Raw genomic sequence first — 20,032 nt, 5'->3', positions numbered from 1 at the left:
GCAGGTTATGGTAATTTGCTGTGCTTTGCAAATATTTACATTGGTTGGTTATACGAAAATATTTAATTACCAAAAAAAATCTTTTATTTTAAATATAAAAAGTTATGGTGTTCAAATAAAAAACGAAAATATTTTGCCAAGACTGTTAAAAAAAGGGACATTATGCCAAAACCATTCGTGAGCAATTTTTTGCTTTCTCGCTTCACTAAAACAATGGGCCGGCCCCATCAACAAACTCATATAGGTGAAAAAAAAAGGAGGAGAAAGGCAGTTTCAAGATTTGAACAAAAATACACTGATACGTAGATTCCCCATACGAACGACAAGCAGTTCCCTGTGTTTTTCACTAATTCATCCTCTTCTTATGCCAAGTAATACCCTCTTTCTCTTTCTTCCTTTTTTTCAATAATATTTTTTCTTTCCTTTTTTTTGTTGAAAAAAATAATTATGGGTGTCTGTTATTCTGTCATCTAGTAAAATAAAAATTTCTTTGAACTTTCTGGGGTTTTATTTGTTTCGTTTTACTTCTGATCTTCTTTAAATTTGTGTATAGTTTGTATTGTTCCTTAATGGGTCTGCATATTTCTTTCTATTATGTTAAATTGTGAACCAAACTAGTTGAATATTGGAATGAAAGGGGTTCAAAATGGAGTGGAATTAGTATTCTGGATTTGTAAAGCTAATTTAACTAGTTTGAGATTAAGACGTAGTAGTTGCAATTTTAGTTGCTTTTGAGTCTTGTAATTATTTGGGATTCAGTGGTTATTCTATTTTTATTTTGATAAGCAAAAGGGAAATTTGGTGAGTGAAGATTCATATAGCCGATCTCAACTTATTTCGGACTTTGCTTGGTTATTGTTGTTGTTGTTGTTGTGGGATAAGCAAAAGGAGGGTTCAGGGGTTATTCTATGTATGATTCAGGAAGGTATCCCGTTTATAGTACCCACCCATCAACTAGTGGGGATGGGGAAAGAGTGTGTGTGTGTTTTGGGGTTTTTTTTGGGGTGGGGTGGGGTTATGAAAGATTTTTCCAGAAAAGTGAGAGCTTTTTGGTAGTGAAGGATGCAAATATGGTAAAAATCTTTCCTTTTTGGTCTTAACGGGGAAATGGGCCTCATTAGAGCTAAATGGATATATAGGATTTAATATTCATATAACTCGTTTCAATTTTCCTTGAGCCGAGGGTCTATCGGAGACCACATCTCTATCTTAACAAGGTAGAGTCTATCGGAAACCACATGTGTGAAGGTATGGGTAATGTCTGCGTATACACTACCCGCCTTAGATCCCACTTGTGGGATTAACTAGGTTTGTTGTTGTCTGTGTGTTATAACTGGTTTCAACTTATTTTAAAGGGGGTTTACAAAGGTAGATCTTCCAGCAAAGTTGAAGCTTTTTGATAGTGAAGATTGCATATACAAGTAAAATCTATCTATCCTTTTTGGTCTTGATGGGGAAATGGGCTTGAAGTAGAGCAGAATAGATATGGATTATGGAGGATTCATTTAGTAGAATTCAACTAGTTTGGGATTATGTCAATTTTTTTATATTTTTCCTAGATAGGTAAGGGATTGATGCCCCAGGCTTTGGTTCACTTTAAGTAACATTATTGAAATAATTTTTTTTTTTTAATTGAAAGCAAAGAAAGCATTAGGGAGTGGTGTACCTTTTAAAATGTGACTAGGGAATGGTGTACCCTATATTGATAAAGAGACTAGGGAGTGGTGTACCCTGCATTTAAGATCATCAACTAGGGAGTGGTGTCCCCTATTTCTGAAAACACAACTAGGGATTGATGTACCCTATATTGGTAAAGATACTAGGGAGTGGTGTACCCTATTTTAGCAAAGATATCAGGGAGTGGTGTACCCTACACTTAAGATCGATCAACTAGGGAGTGGTGTACCCTCTATTAACAAAGATATTTGGGAGTGTATGCCCCGTGTTTAAGTTCAATCAACTAGAGAGCGGTGTACCCTATGTTGGAAAACACGCCAAGAGATTGGTGTAACTTATATATTTTTACATTTTTATATTTTCTGATAGTATTCATAATTTATATTTGTGCCTAAATTAATTTATGAATGACCAATGCATTCACGCTCTTATATTTGTAATAACTTATTTTGAAGTCAATTAAATGTCGAGCAAATCTACCTCCATATTTTGTTGGATTCCTTTTGACAGTATCTTAATTTTAGAAATGGGAGTCTCCTATTATAACCTATAGTGGAAATTTGATAACATTTGGAAAGAAACTCTCTTCACAAATTAAATACTCCATTAATTTTAATTTATGACATCATCTTATTATTATTCAATCCAAATAAGGATGATAAATTTTTATATTTAAAAATAATTTAACTTATTTAATTATTACTGAGAAATTTTTAGAGCCATAAAAATATTATAATATTTTAGAATACTACAAGTGTAAATTAAAATGGCGAATTTAACTAGTTATATCGAATATTGAATCAAAAGATTAACCTTATCAAAGGAAAAAAAAGAGAGGAAGAAAAGACAGAAGTGGGGTTTACAAGAACAAAAGAAAAAAGAAGCCAAAACCCCTGAGATCTCGCCCTTAATCCTCCGACTAGCGAGAAGCAAGAACAAAGGCTTTTCACAGTGAAGAACACGAGGGTTTTGCTCGCAAAGATTTTCTCTATCTCACACATTCACGTATAACTCTCTCTCTCTCTCTCTCTCTCTCTCACACACACACACACACACACACACAGTAATTGTTGTTTGCAGCTGTAATTGATTTATTTATAGTTCACAAATAAAATAGTTTTGGAGGATTCATATTGCCAATTTCAGACTATTTGATTTATTTGTAGTTCACCATGTTTTTGTTATTTCTCTAAATTGTCCTTGTTTAGGGTTAGTGGTGCATTTTGTATGGATTTCCTTGAAAGACGTTGTACCTTGAGAAATTATTTTTGGATCATTTTTTAGTATTTGGTTGGATATAGAAGTCAGGGGTCAATTGAACCCATAACTATCTACGCGGAGTAGAAATTTATGTGTAAAATTCATTAAAATTGTAAAAATAATGGATATGAATCCATAACTTTAAAAATATAATGGGTTCAATGTTAAAAATCTTAAAAGTTGAACACATAGAGTTTAAATCCTGGATCCGACTCTAATAGAAGTGGTGACTTATGGTATTCCTATAAACTACTAGCATGGCTGGAGCTAAATTGAAGAAAGGGGCGTTCAATTGAATCTACTTTGTCAAAAAATTACACTGTGCTAATAGGGAAATATCTTACTATTATCTTACTATTATATTTACACTGTGCTACTAGCATGGGCGGAGCTCAATTGGCTTTTGTTGGTCTGCAAAGTTTTTCTTTCTACACGTGTCAAATTGTCCTTCTCGTATTCTTATAGGGTACCCTTTAATTTATCAACGTCTTTAGGGAATTTCCCTTGTGGAAAGATTTTATTGTTCAAGTTACCTACAAAAGAGAAAATGAGTGTTTTCTACTCTTCAAGTTTGTTACCAATCACAGTGATTCCAAATTGTTTTTTCGATCTAACAAAAATTATTGAAGAACTCTGTCTATGTGAGTTTTGGATAGCTGGCCTGAGCCTAAATGAAGGAGGAGGGTTGCAACAAGTTGACATGCAACATAAATGTTAGTCATAATATGTTGAATCTCTAAAGATTATATAAGAGGAGTCATAGAACATACTACCACTAGTTTTGGATCGAGGTTTAGTTGAAGACAATGTTTAGGAAAACTTCTGCATAGATCTTGCTGTCTTTTCTTTTTCTTTTTTGTCTAGATGTCACTCAGAGAGGTTGCTACTTCAAAAACGGAATCCATATCTGTCGGAGATGGTTTTTCTTTCAGGATAGGAAAACTAAATGTTGGCCAGAGGCAGAAAAGTTGCTGGGAAGGGGGAGACAGTGGCTGCACATTATGCTTTTGGCCCACTTGAAGATGATTTTATTATTAAGCATAGACTTCTTACTCGCACAACAACCACCAGAGGCGAACCGCCGTTGAAGAAACTTCAGAAAAAGTTTAATGCTTTTGCTTCGGAGGTAGAGAAGGAAGCTGATAACTATGGCGATTGTGAAAAACTTGCCAAAGCTTTTTTGCAAGAGCTAAATACGTTTGAGATTCCGCTCCTAAAGAGCAAAGCAGTCATAGATGCAAACCTTAGAGAGAAGGAGAATTTCAATGACCTGAAAGATGAGATAAATGGACAAATATTACAAGCTCAGGCCGATATAGAAGATCTCAAGAGGCAACTTGAAGAAAGCAAGATAGAGAGGCAGCATAAAGAAGAGTGTGAGGCCATCAGGAAGTTGGTTGCGATGCAGCCTCCAAGATCTGAAACTCAGAAAGTTATTACAGACCTTGAGAAAGAGATAGCCATGTTGGAGGCGGAGAATACTGCTAGTTCAAGAACATTAGAGCTTCGTAAAAAGCAATTTGCGCTTCTATTACACGTGGTATGTATCTTTCCGTAGAATCCATCTTGTTTGCGCTGTTGATTTTTCACTGGAAATTCGTTAATAGATTTGATTGAATTATATAGCAGCCAAACAACAGACCCAGTTTTATCCCACAAGTGGGGTCTGGTGAGGGTCGTGTGTAAGCAGACCTTACCCCTACCTGGTTACCCCTACCTGGTAAGGTATATAGTAGCGAAAGACTTAGGAATTAGAGATAACTGACATAACACTCTAATGACCAACAGGTCCACAACTTATTTAGAGAATTGCAAGATAATTCTCCTTCAATAAGCTTTTTACTTCGGCATTTACATTTCACACTCTTTATTATGTTCTTTAAACCTGTAAAATCGGATAGAGACTCTCTTGAGCTGACTTTTCCTATTGGCTTTGACTGTTTTTATTTTTTGTATTTTTGGTATTATTGTCAACTCTCTAATTGTCGCTAGACCAATGGTGAAACTTTGAATGAATTTATATGAAAAAGTAACCATTAACCATCAACAGTAGGTGAAAATCCCAGGCTTTTCAAAGTTTTCATGACTTTCTAGTACTGTTTATCTTTATTAAGCATCATCTTGAAGGGCAGCTCGGTGCACAAGGCATTCCACGCTCACGTGGGGTCCGGGGAAGGACCGCACCCCAAGGGGTGTGATGTAGAGAGCCTACCCTAATGCAAGCATTAGTGGTTGTTTTCACGGTTCGAACCCGTGACCTATAGGTCACCTGGAGACAACTTTAAGCATCATCTTGAAATCCTCTAAACTTAGCTAGCTGCTCTCATCATTGCCTTAGCATTCTAGTTTTTGGCCTAAAAGTCAATCACACACTTTCTTTTTTAAAACAATTGCATTTCTTTATCTATAAAAATCATCAAATATTAGTATATCTCAAAGATGTTTGGTGAAAGTTATGTAAGACCAACTAGGGAACTTGGTTTTAAGTATTTTTGTCTGATTAACAATTATGAAGAGACTTCCCTGGATTTTAGTCTCTTAAATTGGTTTCTTTCCATTACCCTGGCATTATGGGGGGTCTATACGGTTTCAAGTTACATGATCTGAATGTTCATGAAGGGTTTCGTGACTTGAACATAACTAACAGATAAGAAGAAATAGTTTAGAGCATCCTTGCTGATTCTTATTGTCAGAATTAGGTATTATGGAAGAGAAAATAATTGATTTTCTTTTTGTTTCCTTTTGACTTTCTTCATCTTATACATGCATTTTTTTTTGACAATGAGAAGTGTTACGCGGCGCCTTCCTGAAGTTCCTTGGAAGGGCGACGTAAGGCTAAGCAACCGATGTTAGTGCGGTTGCTATGCGCCAACTGAGGCCCTCGCCGTACGCTAGACTAGATTGTCAGTGCCGTACGGGAAAGCCAATGTCGTGAGCAATTGAGCAGCGGAAAATGAGCAACTGATGATGAAAGCTGATGATTGTATTGATGATGATGAAAGCTATTACAAGATGAAATGCGGTGTCGGGGGGGGGGAGAGACACCAGTACAGAGAATAGTTTGAATGCTTGAATGTTTGAATGCTTTGGTCCCCCTTAATAATGCTTAAAAAAAAATAAACCAAAGTTACATGAGTTGACCTAAGAAATCTGTAGAAACACACTGAAAATGAATGAAGTAAAACTACTCTATAATTACAATGAAAAGGACTTAGTCTTCTATGGAAGCAAGTCCGATGGCAGCAACTTTGTCTTGAGCAGCAGGGTCTGCGCGCGCATTGCTGTGGGCGCGCGCGGCACTATTTGGATCTGCCAGCGGCTGGGCGCTGGTGCTTGGCATTGGGTCTGCGCGCGGGGCACTGTCTGGGTGTGCGGCGCTGATGGCAACAGGATGATTTGTGCACGCGGCATTGTCGGTGCGCGCGGCACTGATGGCATTGGCCAGCCGCTGGGCGCTGGCATTGATTATCGGTGGGGCGACAGAGGCGCATGCTCGCTTGTCACTTGGCGCTGCCGAGACCACGGGGCCGACCGTGGCGCTAGGCGTTGGGAGGCTTGCCGGGACGCCACGGGGCGCGTCCAAGGGGTCATGGGTCGATGATGGAAAGCAGCCCATGACATTCTCCCCCACCTGAGTTGGCGACGTCCTCGGAGCCTTACCTGCAGGATGATGATGATTGGTCAGGCTCTTGATGGCTGGGAGGTCTGTTCCCCTCGGTGCTGTGAGATGTCTTTCTGAATGATCTTCCATGCATTTCTGAAGTAGCCTGAGGCGGCTGACATGGAAGACTGGATGGATTTTCCACCAGGCTGGTGTGTTCAGCTGGTATGTGGATTTCCCGATGCGCCTTTCAATGGAAAAAGGCCCGATGTTGCTTGGCAATAGGCGAGGATCTTGGGTCCTCTTTGCAAACAAGTTCCGCCTTGGGGTTTTTACCATCACTTTGTCCCCTGCTTGATGTTGGGCAAAGTGACGGTTTTGTTCGGCATGCCTCGTTGCCCTGTCTTGGCCCCTGACAAGATAGCTCCGCACTATCTTCAAAGTTTGTTCCCATTCTGTAGAGAAACTGGCAGCTCGATGAGATGATGGTATGGTTGGTGCATTCACATTATGTGGGAGTAGCGGTTGCTGTCCGGTAACAATTTCAAAAGCGCTTTTGTTTGTATGGGCGCACTTTTGTGAATTGAAACACAGCTGAGCAGCATCCAGAAGCTTCACCCAATGTGTTTGTGACCCGGTAGCAAATTGGCGGAGATATTCCTCCAGCATGTCATTGAACCGGTCTGGTTGATCATGTGTTTGCTGATGATGATGGTTTGAGTTGTAACTCAATTTGGATCCGAGGCAACTGAAGAGTTGGGTCCAAAACTTGCTAGTGAAGCGTGGGTCGCAGTCACTGATGATGTTGCTGGGCATACCCCAATGTTTGACAACATGGGAGAAGAGGAGTCGAGCTGTTTCTTCTGCCGACATGTTCTGTGGGGCTGCGATGAAGGTAGCATACTTGGAAAACAGGTCTACTACCACCATGATGGTTGCATGATTTCCGACCTTGGGTAATCCTGTGATGAAATTCAGGGAAATGCTTTCCCAAGGTCTCTGTGGGACAGGTAGCGGCTCCAAGAGTCCCGCTTGTGCTGGGTGATCCGACTTGTCCTTTGGGAATGCTTGACAAGTCTTCACACATTGAGGGGCGCCATGAGCTGTTGGACCCCGATGATGTGATGCCTGTTTGATGATGTTGAGGGCAGCCGGAACTGTGGGTTCAGGTCTGTTGATTCCCTCCTTAAACTGCATGGCCGTGATGTTTCCAGCGGCCATCTTCTTGGCTATGCACGGTATGGTGTGGGGTTTGGCCCCGTTGTCTCCCATCATTAGGAGCATGTTGGCATATGGTACCGGGATGGTGTTGGTCTGCCTGAGGAATTCCAATCCCACTATCAGTTCGAAGTCATCGATGATAGCTATGCGTAGGTCGAATATTCCCTTGTATGGGCCAAGCTGGATTGGCGCTTCTTTGGCTATTCCACTCACTTGCTGAGATGGAGAGTTGATAGCCTTGACACGACCCTTGCATTTTTGCACTGCTAGACCGAGGCGTTGCACCTGAGTTGAGGCCAGGTAGTTGTGGCTAGCACCCGTGTCTATCAATGCCCGAATAGGTCTGCCGTTTACTTTCATGTCAACGAACATTAAGGTCCTCTTTTGTGATGTGGGAGGCCTCTCGTCCGCCTTTCCTTTCCCTTTCTTGTCGATTGGGAATGCCTTCTTCTTGGGGTTGCCAGTGCTGGTTCCCGCCAAGGTGTCATGAATGGAGCCGACAAATGCGTTGAAGGCACCTACTTGATCGGCGCCGTCTGAGTTGTCGGTATCTGTCTCGTCATCGTCAACAGTTTGTTGAGCATTGACTTGTGTATTGGGGCATTGATTGTTCCAATGTTCCCCGCCGCAATGACGGCATTCTGATGGGGGCTTTCTCCCCTGATGATTGTTGACTGATACAGTAGTGTTACTGCTTGAGGAAGGAGTCTTGGCTTTGGATGTACCTCGATCTCCTCCGTTTCTGTTGGGGCCACCGTTGCTAGGTTGGCTCCCGTTATATCCCCCTCGGACAGGCGGCTGGGGCCTATCCTTCTGAGTTTCCAACTGATAATCCCCAAGGCACTCTGCAGCTTGAATGGCCTTGGGAAGGGTATCTACCCATTGTCTTTGCAGTTCCATACGAGCATGAGGTTTCAAACCTTCTATGAATGCGAATAGTTTGTCTTTGTCCCCCATATCCCGTATGTTTAGCATGAGTGCGGAGAATTCACGCACGTAGTCCCGCACCGACCTGGTGTGGCGGAGTTCACGCAACTTTCTCCGTGCATTGTATTCCACGTTTTCGGGGAAGAACTGCAGGCGTATGGCGGCCTTCAGTTCTGCCCATGTCTGGAGAGTATCCTCACCGGCCCTGATGGCTTCGTATTTGACTCGCCACCAGAGTTTTGCATCGCCTTGAAGATACATGGCAGCAGTTGCTACCTTTTTGGATTCTTCCAAATGTCCAACGGCATCGAAGTATTGTTCGATGTCGAAGATGAAATTTTCCACTTCTTTAGCGTCCCGGGCTCCGTTGTATGGCTTGGGCTCCGGAATTTTCAGCTTTTGTGGAGTGGGGGCAATGTTCATGGCACCCCTGATGTGGTTTTCGCCTCCTTTGAGCAGGCTTTGTAGTGCAGCATTGACAACATTGAGCTGGCCTGTCAAGTTGTCTATGGTTTGCTGCATGACTGTCAGTCTGTCTGCCTCTAGTTCCCGATGGGCTAAATCCTCGGCACGCTCCTGTTGGAGGTCCTCGAATTGGCCATGAATTTTGGTTGCCTCGACGGCAGCCGTTTGTCGGTCTTCCTCAGAGTCTTGACTGATGTTTGCTATGTCATTTTCGGCCTGCCGCATTCTGCGGTCCAGGTCGTCCAACCTTTGCACTAGGCTGGTTTTTAGATCAGGCAACGTATCCACGATGGGCCGTAATGCGTCAACCGTCTCTTCTAGGGTCGTGATGCGATCCCCGTGATTCACCATGGTCAGAAATGGTGATGATGATGCCAATGAGTTCCCTCGTCCGATGTCGAGCCTAGGCTCTGATACCAACTGTTACGCGGCGCCTTCCTGAAGTTCCTTGGAAGGGCGACGTAAGGCTAAGCAACCGATGTCAGTGCGGTTGCTATGCGCCAACTGAGGCCCTCGCCGTACGCTAGACTAGATTGTCAGTGCCGTACGGGAAAGCCAATGTCGTGAGCAATTGAGCAGCGAAAAATGAGAAATTGATAATGAAAGCTGATGATTGTATTGATGATGATGAAAGCTATTACAAGATGAAATGCGGTGTCGGGGGGGGGGAGACACCAGTACAGAGAATTGTTTGAATGCTTGAATGTTTGAATGCTTTGGTCCCCTTAATAATGCTTAAAAAAAAAACCCAAAGTTACATGAGTTGACCTAAGAAAGCTGTAGAAACACACTGAAAATGAATGAAGTAAAACTACTCTATAATTACAATAAAAAGGACTTAGTCTTCTATGGAAGCAAGTCCGATGGCAGCAACTTTGTCTTGAGCAGCAGGGTCTGCGCGCGCATTGCTGTGGGCGCGCGCGGCACTATTTGGATCTGCCAGCGGCTGGGCGCTGGTGCTTGGCATTGGGTCTGCGCGCGGGGCACTGTCTGGGTGTGCGGCGCTGATGGCAACAGGATGATTTGTGCACGCGGCATTGTCAGTGCGCGCGACACTGATGGCATTGGCCAGCCGCTGGGCGCTGGCATTGATTATCGGTGGGGCGACAGAGGCGCATGCTCGCTTGTCACTTGGCGCTGCCGAGACCACGGGGCCGACCGTGGCGCTAGGCGTTGGGAGGCTTGCCGGGACGCCACGGGGCGCGTCCAAGGGGTCATGGGTCGATGATGGAAAGCAGCCCATGACAGAAGACATGTGGCCAAATGCATCTTGTTCATTTCCACTTTACCTCTTGCAGTAGCTTGCCAACAATGTGGTCTTGCATAATATAAGATACTCAAAGAATGGACTTTAAGGTTACTAATCGCAGTAAGAGATCACCACCGTCATCAAAAGGTTGTGGTAAGATATAAAAGAATTTCCTATAGCCATAGGTCTACACCAAATTTGCATGGAGCCCGTACTTGTTTATCCTAATTAAGGATGAGATGGCTAACAGTTTACAAGATAAGATCCTATGGTGTAAGCTATTTGCAGAAAACATTTGTGTTATGAAACTAGCGAGGGTGTTAACCAAAAGTTTGAACTACGAAGAGGAGCTCTAAAAATTTCGGTTATTAGGATAAGTAAAAGTAAGGCATAATATGTGCACTATTGCTGCCACGATCCGCCAGTTGCTCCGATTGATAACAAGATAAAAAGAGAAAGATATAATATATCCATTGCAAGTTTAAAGCAGAAGAGTTAAATTGATGCGAGATTAGTCGGGACTACGTTGCCTGAAATTTGAACAAGATAAAAGAAAAGACATAATATATGCATTGCAAGTTTAAATCAGAAGAATCAAATTGAAGTGATATTAGGCGGGGGGGGGGGGGAGACACCAGTACAGAGAATTGTTTGAATGCTTGAATGTTTGAATGCTTTGGTCCCCCTTAATAATGCTTAAAAAAAAAAAAACCCAAAGTTACATGAGTTGACCTAAGAAAGCTGTAGAAACACACTGAAAATGAATGAAGTAAAACTACTCTATAATTACAATAAAAAGGACTTAGTCTTCTATGGAAGCAAGTCCGATGGCAGCAACTTTGTCTTGAGCAGCAGGGTCTGCGCGCGCATTGCTGTGGGCGCGCGCGGCACTATTTGGATCTGCCAGCGGCTGGGCGCTGGTGCTTGGCATTGGGTCTGCGCGCGGGGCACTGTCTGGGTGTGCGGCGCTGATGGCAACAGGATGATTTGTGCACGCGGCATTGTCGGTGCGCGCGACACTGATGGCATTGGCCAGCCGCTGGGCGCTGGCATTGATTATCGGTGGGGCGACAGAGGCGCATGCTCGCTTGTCACTTGGCGCTGCCGAGACCACGGGGCCGACCGTGGCGCTAGGCGTTGGGAGGCTTGCCGGGACGCCACGGGGCGCGTCCAAGGGGTCATGGGTCGATGATGGAAAGCAGCCCATGACAGAAGACATGTGGCCAAATGCATCTTGTTCATTTCCACTTTACCTCTTGCAGTAGCTTGCCAACAATGTGGTCTTGCATAATATAAGATACTCAAAGAATGGACTTTAAGGTTACTAATCGCAGTAAGAGATCACCACCGTCATCAAAAGGTTGTGGTAAGATATAAAAGAATTTCCTATAGCCATAGGTCTACACCAAATTTGCATGGAGCCCGTACTTGTTTATCCTAATTAAGGATGAGATGGCTAACAGTTTACAAGATAAGATCCTATGGTGTAAGCTATTTGCAGAAAACATTTGTGTTATGAAACTAGCGAGGGTGTTAACCAAAAGTTTGAACTACGAAGAGGAGCTCTAAAAATTTCGGTTATTAGGATAAGTAAAAGTAAGGCATAATATGTGCACTATTGCTGCCACGATCCGCCAGTTGCTCCGATTGATAACAAGATAAAAAGAGAAAGATATAATATATCCATTGCAAGTTTAAAGCAGAAGAGTTAAATTGATGCGAGATTAGTCGGGACTACGGTGCCTGAAATTTGAACAAGATAAAAGAAAAGACATAATATATGCATTGCAAGTTTAAATCAGAAGAATCAAATTGAAGTGATATTAGGCGGGATCATGGTGCCTAAATACAAATAATTTAATTATCTTGGCTTGATGTTCCAGAAGGATGGTATAGGATGAAGATGAATGCATAATTAAAATAGAGTGGTCGAAATGGAGAAGTGCTATTAGATTGTTATCTGATAGGAAGATACAAGCCAACGTGAAATGCAAGTTTTATAGAACGGTCTAAAGCCGGTAATTTTTATGGAAGTGAATATTGAGCCTCTATGGTCCAATATATCCATAAGATGGATACTACAAAAATACAGGTATTAAGATGGATGTGTTGTCATATAAGATTAGAAATGAGTACTCCCTCTATCCCATTTCATGTGGCATGTTTCCTTTTTAGTCCGTCCAAAAAAGAATGACACATTTATACATTTAAAATTTTAATGAACTTTAAACTTCCATTTTACCCTTAGTGATATGATGTTATAGCCATACATGTTTATAACATGTTTTAGACCACACGTTTTAAATTCATTCACTTATTCTTAAACTCAATGCTCAGTCAAAAAATGCCATATAAATTGGGACAGAGGGAGTACATTCGACAAAAGGGGCAAGTAGCATACATAGAGGATAAACGAGAGAAGGTCGCTGAAGATAATTTGGTCGTATTCTACGAAGGGTGAAATGATGACAGTTGAAAGTGTTAAAGAATGAGAGACAAATCACATGGGAAGAAGTTGTCTAGAAAGAATTGTGTTGGAATCCATGTAGAATTGGTGGAAAGTAAAACACAATAGAATAAAAAGATACATATAGGCAATACCAGCTAGTTGAGATTAAAGTTTAGTCTCGTTGGTGTGCTCGCATATGTCCAATATTTGCTAGGAGTCTTTTGATCTTGTTAAAGAATTTGTATGTTAGAAAAAAATGTAGAAAACTTTAAGGGAGAGAAAACCTTATTTATTTAATATTAGCATGAGACGGGTCTAAAGAAGCGAAGTGGAATGTGACATTTGGTGGAATAACATTCTCGTCAAAATTTGAGTATTTTTACCTTATGAGTATGATAAGTGTAGAGCTACAAAATTGACAAAATTAAAACTCAAGCTCTCAATTAGAAATCACCTCCTCAACCGGGAGTATGTATGTGTGTGTGTGTGTGTGTGTATATATATATATATATATATATATATATATATATATATATATATATATATATATATATATATGTATGTATATGTGTGTGTGTAAGGTGAAAGATTGCAGTTTATGTCTTGGAGAGATTTGAGAGTTTGTGGCACATAAATTGCATCATCAAAATTATTTCCAATTTCTTTTACCTTTTTTGTGATTCTACATTTATCATTTTGCTTTGTAAGTTTAGCCTCTGACGCAGCCAAAGCCCATGGCACGTATTGTCTTCTTTGGTCCAATAGATTGACGAGCGCAGAACACACACTTAAATTGTGCTCGCTAGTCAAAGATAGTATAGTATGATATCGTATCCACAAGAATTGGATTTAAACAATATTCTCGTAGTTTCTAGTTTGATTGCTATCCAGGAGGATCAACAATTGAGATTTATATGACTAAGAATCTAAAATCTACAGCTATTGACTAGTGACTATCGAAACAAGGAATAAGCAATTAAGGTTATCTGTGGGAGAGGATAGGGTTTTGACGGAATAAGTGCAAGATAATTGTTCGGGATCTAACTCTAGATAATTCACTTCCAATGTTCAAGTGATTCTCTCGAATTCACTCTATTATTAGTTCAAACGTTTAGCAAAAACTCCTCTCTCGATTAAGTTTTAACCGCACAAGATGAACCAATTTAAGCACTGTGAAGATATGCAAGAATGCGTAATGAATCGGTCTTTAGGAAAACCTCTTTCGATTATTTTCCTAACTAGGTTTAAATTTAATCAATGATTCAACTAGCCTCTTTCGATTACTTAGAAGAATCTATGAACTCAACCAACAATATAATGCAAAGATATCACAAGTTATGCCTCTCTCGATGACATGGACTACTGAATATAGATGCAACAATTAAATCTTCCAAAACAATTCAAATACATAAAAATAGAGTTATAATCCAAAAACAATCATCAATACACCAAATCTATCAAAACCCAAAAGGAACTACTCCACAAACATAGAGAAGTTCTTCACAAATATAACTAAAGTATAGGAAAACATAAATTCAATCCAAACCCGGATCTTGAGTGAGGAAGGAATGATGAAATCCTAGTGCTTGTGTTCTTCCCACTTCTCCTTAGGTCGAAAAATATGTCAAAAGTCCATCTAAAATGGTGTATTTAAGCCGCCCTCAATAAACCCCGGACGAAATTACCCCTTTCTAGCGGAAATGGGAAGTTACTCTAATATTTTTGTGCTACCGCGGCGCGCCTGTAGAGAATTCCAGAACATTTGCAAAATTCATTTCTGGCCATATTTCCTCTTGCCGCGTCGCACAACGCGCCGCACCAACTGTATTGCTTTTGTTGCCTTACGCTATTGCCTTTGGAATTTTAAATCAAAAGCTCACTTTAATGCTTTTTGCCTAACTCTCCATTATCTCTTTCCATTCCCAATTATTTGTGTTTGTTTCTAATATTAGCTTTAATCCTTTGTATGATGCATTTTTCCACTAGCACCTCATTAGTCACGTTAGCTTGCACCATAAATTCATCCAGTTTCTATGCATACTTAGTTTTCGACCCCGAACTCGATCCCGACTTAATCCCTTGGGCCTTTACTCAGACTTCAAAGCTCCAAATAGCTCGAATTAGCTCCATAATGTCTACATAACTCGGAATCACTCATACAAGGCATAAAATACACAATAAGTGTAAAACACTACCAATTAACGCTCAACACAATTAAAGTGCAACGAATTAGAGTGCAATAAGCGACTAAAATACGGGATTATAGCCTACTATCAACACCCCACACTTAAACCATTGCTCGTCCTCGAGCAATCAAACTACACTTCACATAGACACGACCTTTTTAAACAACTCTCCTAACTCATCGTACCAAGAATAACCAAACAGATTAAGCACAATACCGTAACATCCTCGCCTCAAGAGTTGACTCAATATCACCACGCATTTTTCACAACCTGCTCACTTACTCTAATATAATCTCGTATTTTAGTCGCTTATTGCACTTCACTGCACTTTACTTGTGTTGAGCGTTAATTGGTAGTGTTTTATACTTATTGTGTATTTTATGCCTTGTATGAGTGATTCCGAGTTATGTAGATGTTATGGAGCTTTGAAGTCTGAGTAAAGGCCCAAGGGATTAAGTCGGGATCGAGTTTGGGGTCGAAAACTGAGTATGCATAGAAACTGGATGAATTTATGGTGCAAGCTAACGTGACTAATGAGGTGCTAGTGGAAAAATGCATCATACAAAGGATTAAAGCTAATATTAGAAGACAAACACAAATAATTGGGAATGGAAAGAGATAATGGAGAGTTAGGCAAAAAGCATTAAAGTGAGCTTTTGATTTAAAATTCCAAAGGCAATAGCGTAAGGCAACAAAACCAATACAATTGGTACGACGCATTGTGAGTCACGTTGTGCGACGTGGCAAGAAGAAATATGGCCAGAAATGAATTTTGCAAATGTTCTGGAATTCTCTACATGGCGCGGCGCGGTAGCACAAAAATGTTAGAGTAACTTCCCATTTCCGCTAAAAAAGGGTAATTTCGTCCGGGGTTTATTGAGGGCGGCTTAAATACACCATTTTAGATGGACTTTTGACATATTTTTCGACCTAAGGAGGAGTGGGAAGAACACAAGGATTTCATCATTCCTTCCTCACTCAAGATCCGGGTTTGGATTGAATTTATGTTTTCCTATACTTTAGTTATATTTGTGAAGAACTTATCCATGTCTATGGAGTAGTTCCTTTTGGGTTTTGATGGATTTGGTGTATTGATGATTGTTTGTGGATTATGACTCTATTTTTATGTATTTGAATCGTTTTGGAAGATTTAATTGTTGCATCTATATTCACTAGTTCATGTAATCGAGAGAGGCATAACTTGTGATATCTTTGCATTATATTGTTGGTTGAGTTCATAGATTCTTCTAAGTAATCGAAAGAGGCTAGTTAAATCATTGATTAAACCTAGTTAGGAAAATAATCGAAAGAGGTTTTCCCAAAGACCGATCCACTACGCATTCTTGCATATCTTCACAGTGCTTAAATTGGTTCATCTTGTGAGGTTAAGACTTAATCGAGAGAGGAGTTTTTGCTAAACGTTTGAACTAATAATAGAGTGAATTCGAGAGAATCACTTGAACATTGGAAGTGAATTTTTTAGAGTTAGATCCCGAACAATTATCTTGCACTTATTCCGTCAAAACCCTATCCTCTCCCACCGATAACCTTAATTGCTTATTCCTTGTTTCAATAGTCAATAGTTGTAGATTTTAGATTCTTAGTCATATAAATCTCAACTGTTGATCCTCCCATAGCAATCAAGTTAGAAACTACGAGAATACTGTTTAAATCCAATCCCTGTGGATACGATATCATACTATACTATCTTTGACTAGTGAGCACAATTTAAGTATGTGTTTTGCGCTCGTCATAGACCTCATGGATTTTTCCCTTGGGCTACACCATCATCGAGCCCAATAGCGCGCGTACCATGTAAATTTGTGTTATGCATGATAAAGCTTTTCATTTTACTCCCATTCAGTTGTAAGATTCACCTAAGGTGTCATTTGCACCCCTTATGTAAAAGCTTGCCAGATAGAAGCTTGCCAGTTCTTCTATGACCTGTCCTTATCGGCCTGCCCTCCTTCATGGGCATCACATACGCCCCCTTAGGGATTCAACGAGGAAGAGGTTTGCACTACCACCGTATTGAGGGAGTATCCGGCTCTGATACTATATCTGTCACTGCTTAAGCCCATGACACGTATTGTCCTCTTTGGTCAAATGAACCTCACGGATTTGTCCCTCATCGTCGTGCCCAAAAGCAAGCATACCATGTGAACTTGTGTTATGCCTTATAAAACTCTCCACTTTCTCCTCTCATTCCGATTGGAAATTGAATTCGCCTAAGGTATCATGTGCACCCCTTTGAAATCTGCTAGTCCTTCTATGACCCGCCTTCTGGGCCTCACAACCTTCTTTTCTTTTCTGTGTGGCTCGTTCTATCATATTTATTCTATTATTCTTTTCTTCCTCCTCCTGCCACCCAGGGTGGTGGGGGGTTGGGAGATCTCTTCCCATCTTTGCATCAGGATCAGCTATGATTCTATTTACACGTTGGATAAACACCTACATACTAGTGGAAGGAGAGCCAACACATAATTAAATAATATGGAACTTAAAACTGAGACCTCATAGGCTCATACTCACAGTGTCACAGGTTGAATTACAGCACTACTAGATCAAGGCCGCATTTGGCCATTGGCAAGAATCTTATTTTTCCATCCATGCCTTTAGTTTCCCTTTTCTTAAGATTAATGGGCTGAGTGTCCAATGATTAGAAGGACTACGTAATAGAGATTGGAAGGGCCTTCATAGCACCTTTTACTGATCATTCTATTTACTGTGGTTTTGAGGGACTTAAATCGTGTCAAATCTTCCACTGCTGCTCCATCACTGTGAAGGGCTATGCTAAAATTTGATCCCTTCCTCCTCCTATTATCTTCCCGATTCACGCTCTGAGCTTTCACAGTTTCAGACATATTCAATTATTCTCTAATTTATTGCAGCTATTGTAACTTCCAATTACTATATATTAAGTTTCGGTAGAATTTTTCTAACACCCATGATAAGCAACTATGTGTGATAAGCAGATGACTGGATCATTGTAAAACATCAATTGTCAAATTTTCCATGTTGTAGATAGATAGGTAGTTAAAGTTTTTGTAAATGCTTAATATTTTATATGTATTTTGCTGATGTTCAAACTTCTTCCTTAGGTTGATGAGTTGCAGAACACGATAGAGGAAGAACATAGGATTTTGGTTGAAGAGATGAGGAATGCAGTTGATGATCATAGTAAGAGTGGGCTGGAAGATGCTACTGGGGGTCTTGAAGCAATGGCTGTGGATTAGCGAGTGATTTACGCCTAGACTCCGTAATTATAAGTTCTCTTATTGGAATTCAAGCCTTTAAGTGCTGTAGCTTTTCTGTGATGCTTTTCTTCTTTGTAACACTTTCTTTCAGGTTATACCTAGGTTTTCTTTGATTGTCAACAAAGTTTAACCCTTTCGAGATTGCTCAGAGTCAAGTCAATGACTTTTGGCAATCTGAGCTTTATCCTTAGAAGTATAGGATAAGTTGGCTTCATTTTGATTTGGTGCTGTCACCAGGTCACAACCTTGTCCTGTAGTAGAAGATAGTCTGCAGGAATCATGTTTGGTAGGGTCGAGGTGCTGTGAAAACTGAGCATGAGAAATAACATATCACATTATGCTGCACATGTAGCTTTTTAAGTGTCATCTTCTGGCATCTTAGACACACCTTTCACCTACATGCACCACATATCTAAGAATGTTAAGATCTTTAAGATTATCAATAGAGAATATTTTATTGTCTTTCTATGTTTCAGTTTAATGACTTCAGTTTTCATTGTTGCAGTTGGCATACTAAGGACAAGACTTTGGCCGGATGACAAATAGCTCCTACCAATGTCTGTATTTTACTTGGAAAATTTCCAAACTTTTAAAGGCATATTGTAAATTTATGTCACTTTTTATCAGATGCCAAATTTAGAGGTGTAAGTTCAAGGACCTGGCCATTTGGACCTCTAATGTGCCTGAGAATCAGCCTTTACTAATTTTGATATTTCTTTCAGAATTATGATATCATGTTGATTCCAGTCCTATAAAATATCAATCATTGAGCCCTCCTCTGTCCCCAACCCCTCCCCCCACCCAATGCCCAAACTGTTCTCTTTCTTCCTTTTTGTGATAAAGATGGTATTTGATCAACTTGAGTATACATTATGTATATATGGACTATTCTACCTGTTGCTTGGTGTTTTCAACTAGTATAGATACCGAATAACTCTGCCCCACCAAGTTAAGGCAGATCGGAAGAAATTGCCTTGTGTTTTTTTTGGTCTGGTGATATTTGAATCGGGGTCTCCCATAGCTCTACTCATTTCATTACAATCTTGTACTAGTAGCTTTCCTCATTTCATTACAATCTTGTACTAGTAGCTTTCCGTCATGCTATTTAACAATGTTGCATTTCTATGATAGTGTAGAAATGCAGTACATACTACCGTCCCCAAACCCCACGTTCCAAGACCCCACTTGTGGAACTGTGGGATTACACATTGTTGTTGTATGATAGTGTAGAAATGCTGGATATGACAGTTTTTTTAATGTACTCTGATTTTGACATGCACAAATTGGTGTGGCTAAAACGAAATATGGATTAAATTCTGATAGAGAACAGTCACCCTGACATCTAAGTTCTTTTATTATTGAGGGACCTTCTGATTTTGGTTGAGATGCTACATTCAGTTTTGTAATTTGATTTTCTTGTCCAATTCACTTAATTTGAGATAGTCAAAATCTTAAACATGAAAGGATTGACTCTATCCAACTTTAAAAAGTTCTAAATGGACTTTAATTAATTAACTTGATCTAAAGTCCAATTTGTGACCAGTTATTTAAATTATCAGATTTATTGAGCCTTAAGGAGTGTCATAGAATAAAGTCTTAGATGTAAAATTCATTGTGTATTTTTTTTTGTTAATTTGGATGTAAATTGTCGATAAGATGAGCAAGAGTTCAATTGAATTGAAATGGACGTGAATAAAAACTACTTTTATAATCGACTATAATTATTTTGGAATTAAGATG

General features: G+C 40.2%; 1 protein-coding gene across 2 annotated transcripts; it reads left to right on the top strand.

The window, feature by feature from the left end:
* The first annotated feature begins 216 nt into the window (after nucleotides 1-216).
* On the top strand, nucleotides 217-19,064 carry LOC107816187 (THO complex subunit 7A). Of its 2 annotated transcripts, none has more exons than XM_075239579.1 (4): nucleotides 217-371; nucleotides 3,870-4,477; nucleotides 18,137-18,294; nucleotides 18,798-19,064. In XM_075239579.1, exons 2-3 carry the CDS (start codon nucleotides 3,884-3,886, stop codon nucleotides 18,269-18,271), a joined length of 729 nt encoding a protein of 242 aa, XP_075095680.1. In that variant the 5' UTR covers nucleotides 217-371; nucleotides 3,870-3,883; the 3' UTR covers nucleotides 18,272-18,294; nucleotides 18,798-19,064. The 2 variants fall into 2 exon arrangements, with proteins under 2 accessions (XP_075095680.1, XP_075095681.1); XM_075239580.1 differs by lacking the exon at nucleotides 217-371 and adding an exon at nucleotides 1,036-2,682.
* Nucleotides 19,065-20,032: the final 968 nt, after the last annotated feature.

This window comes from Nicotiana tabacum, chromosome 19 (assembly GCF_000715075.1).
Source record: "Nicotiana tabacum cultivar K326 chromosome 19, ASM71507v2, whole genome shotgun sequence".
Taxonomy (NCBI): domain Eukaryota; kingdom Viridiplantae; phylum Streptophyta; class Magnoliopsida; order Solanales; family Solanaceae; genus Nicotiana; species Nicotiana tabacum.
This window is presented reverse-complemented; position numbering and strand designations above follow the sequence as displayed.

Coding starts and splice junctions, on each gene's coding strand:
- LOC107816187 (XM_075239579.1), top strand. CDS start 3,884: ATGTTGGCCAGAGGCAGAAAAGTTGCTGGGAAGGGGGAGACAGTGGCT. Junction 4,478..18,136: donor TTGCGCTTCTATTACACGTG/GTATGTATCTTT, acceptor CTTCTTCCTTAG/GTTGATGAGTTGCAGAACAC.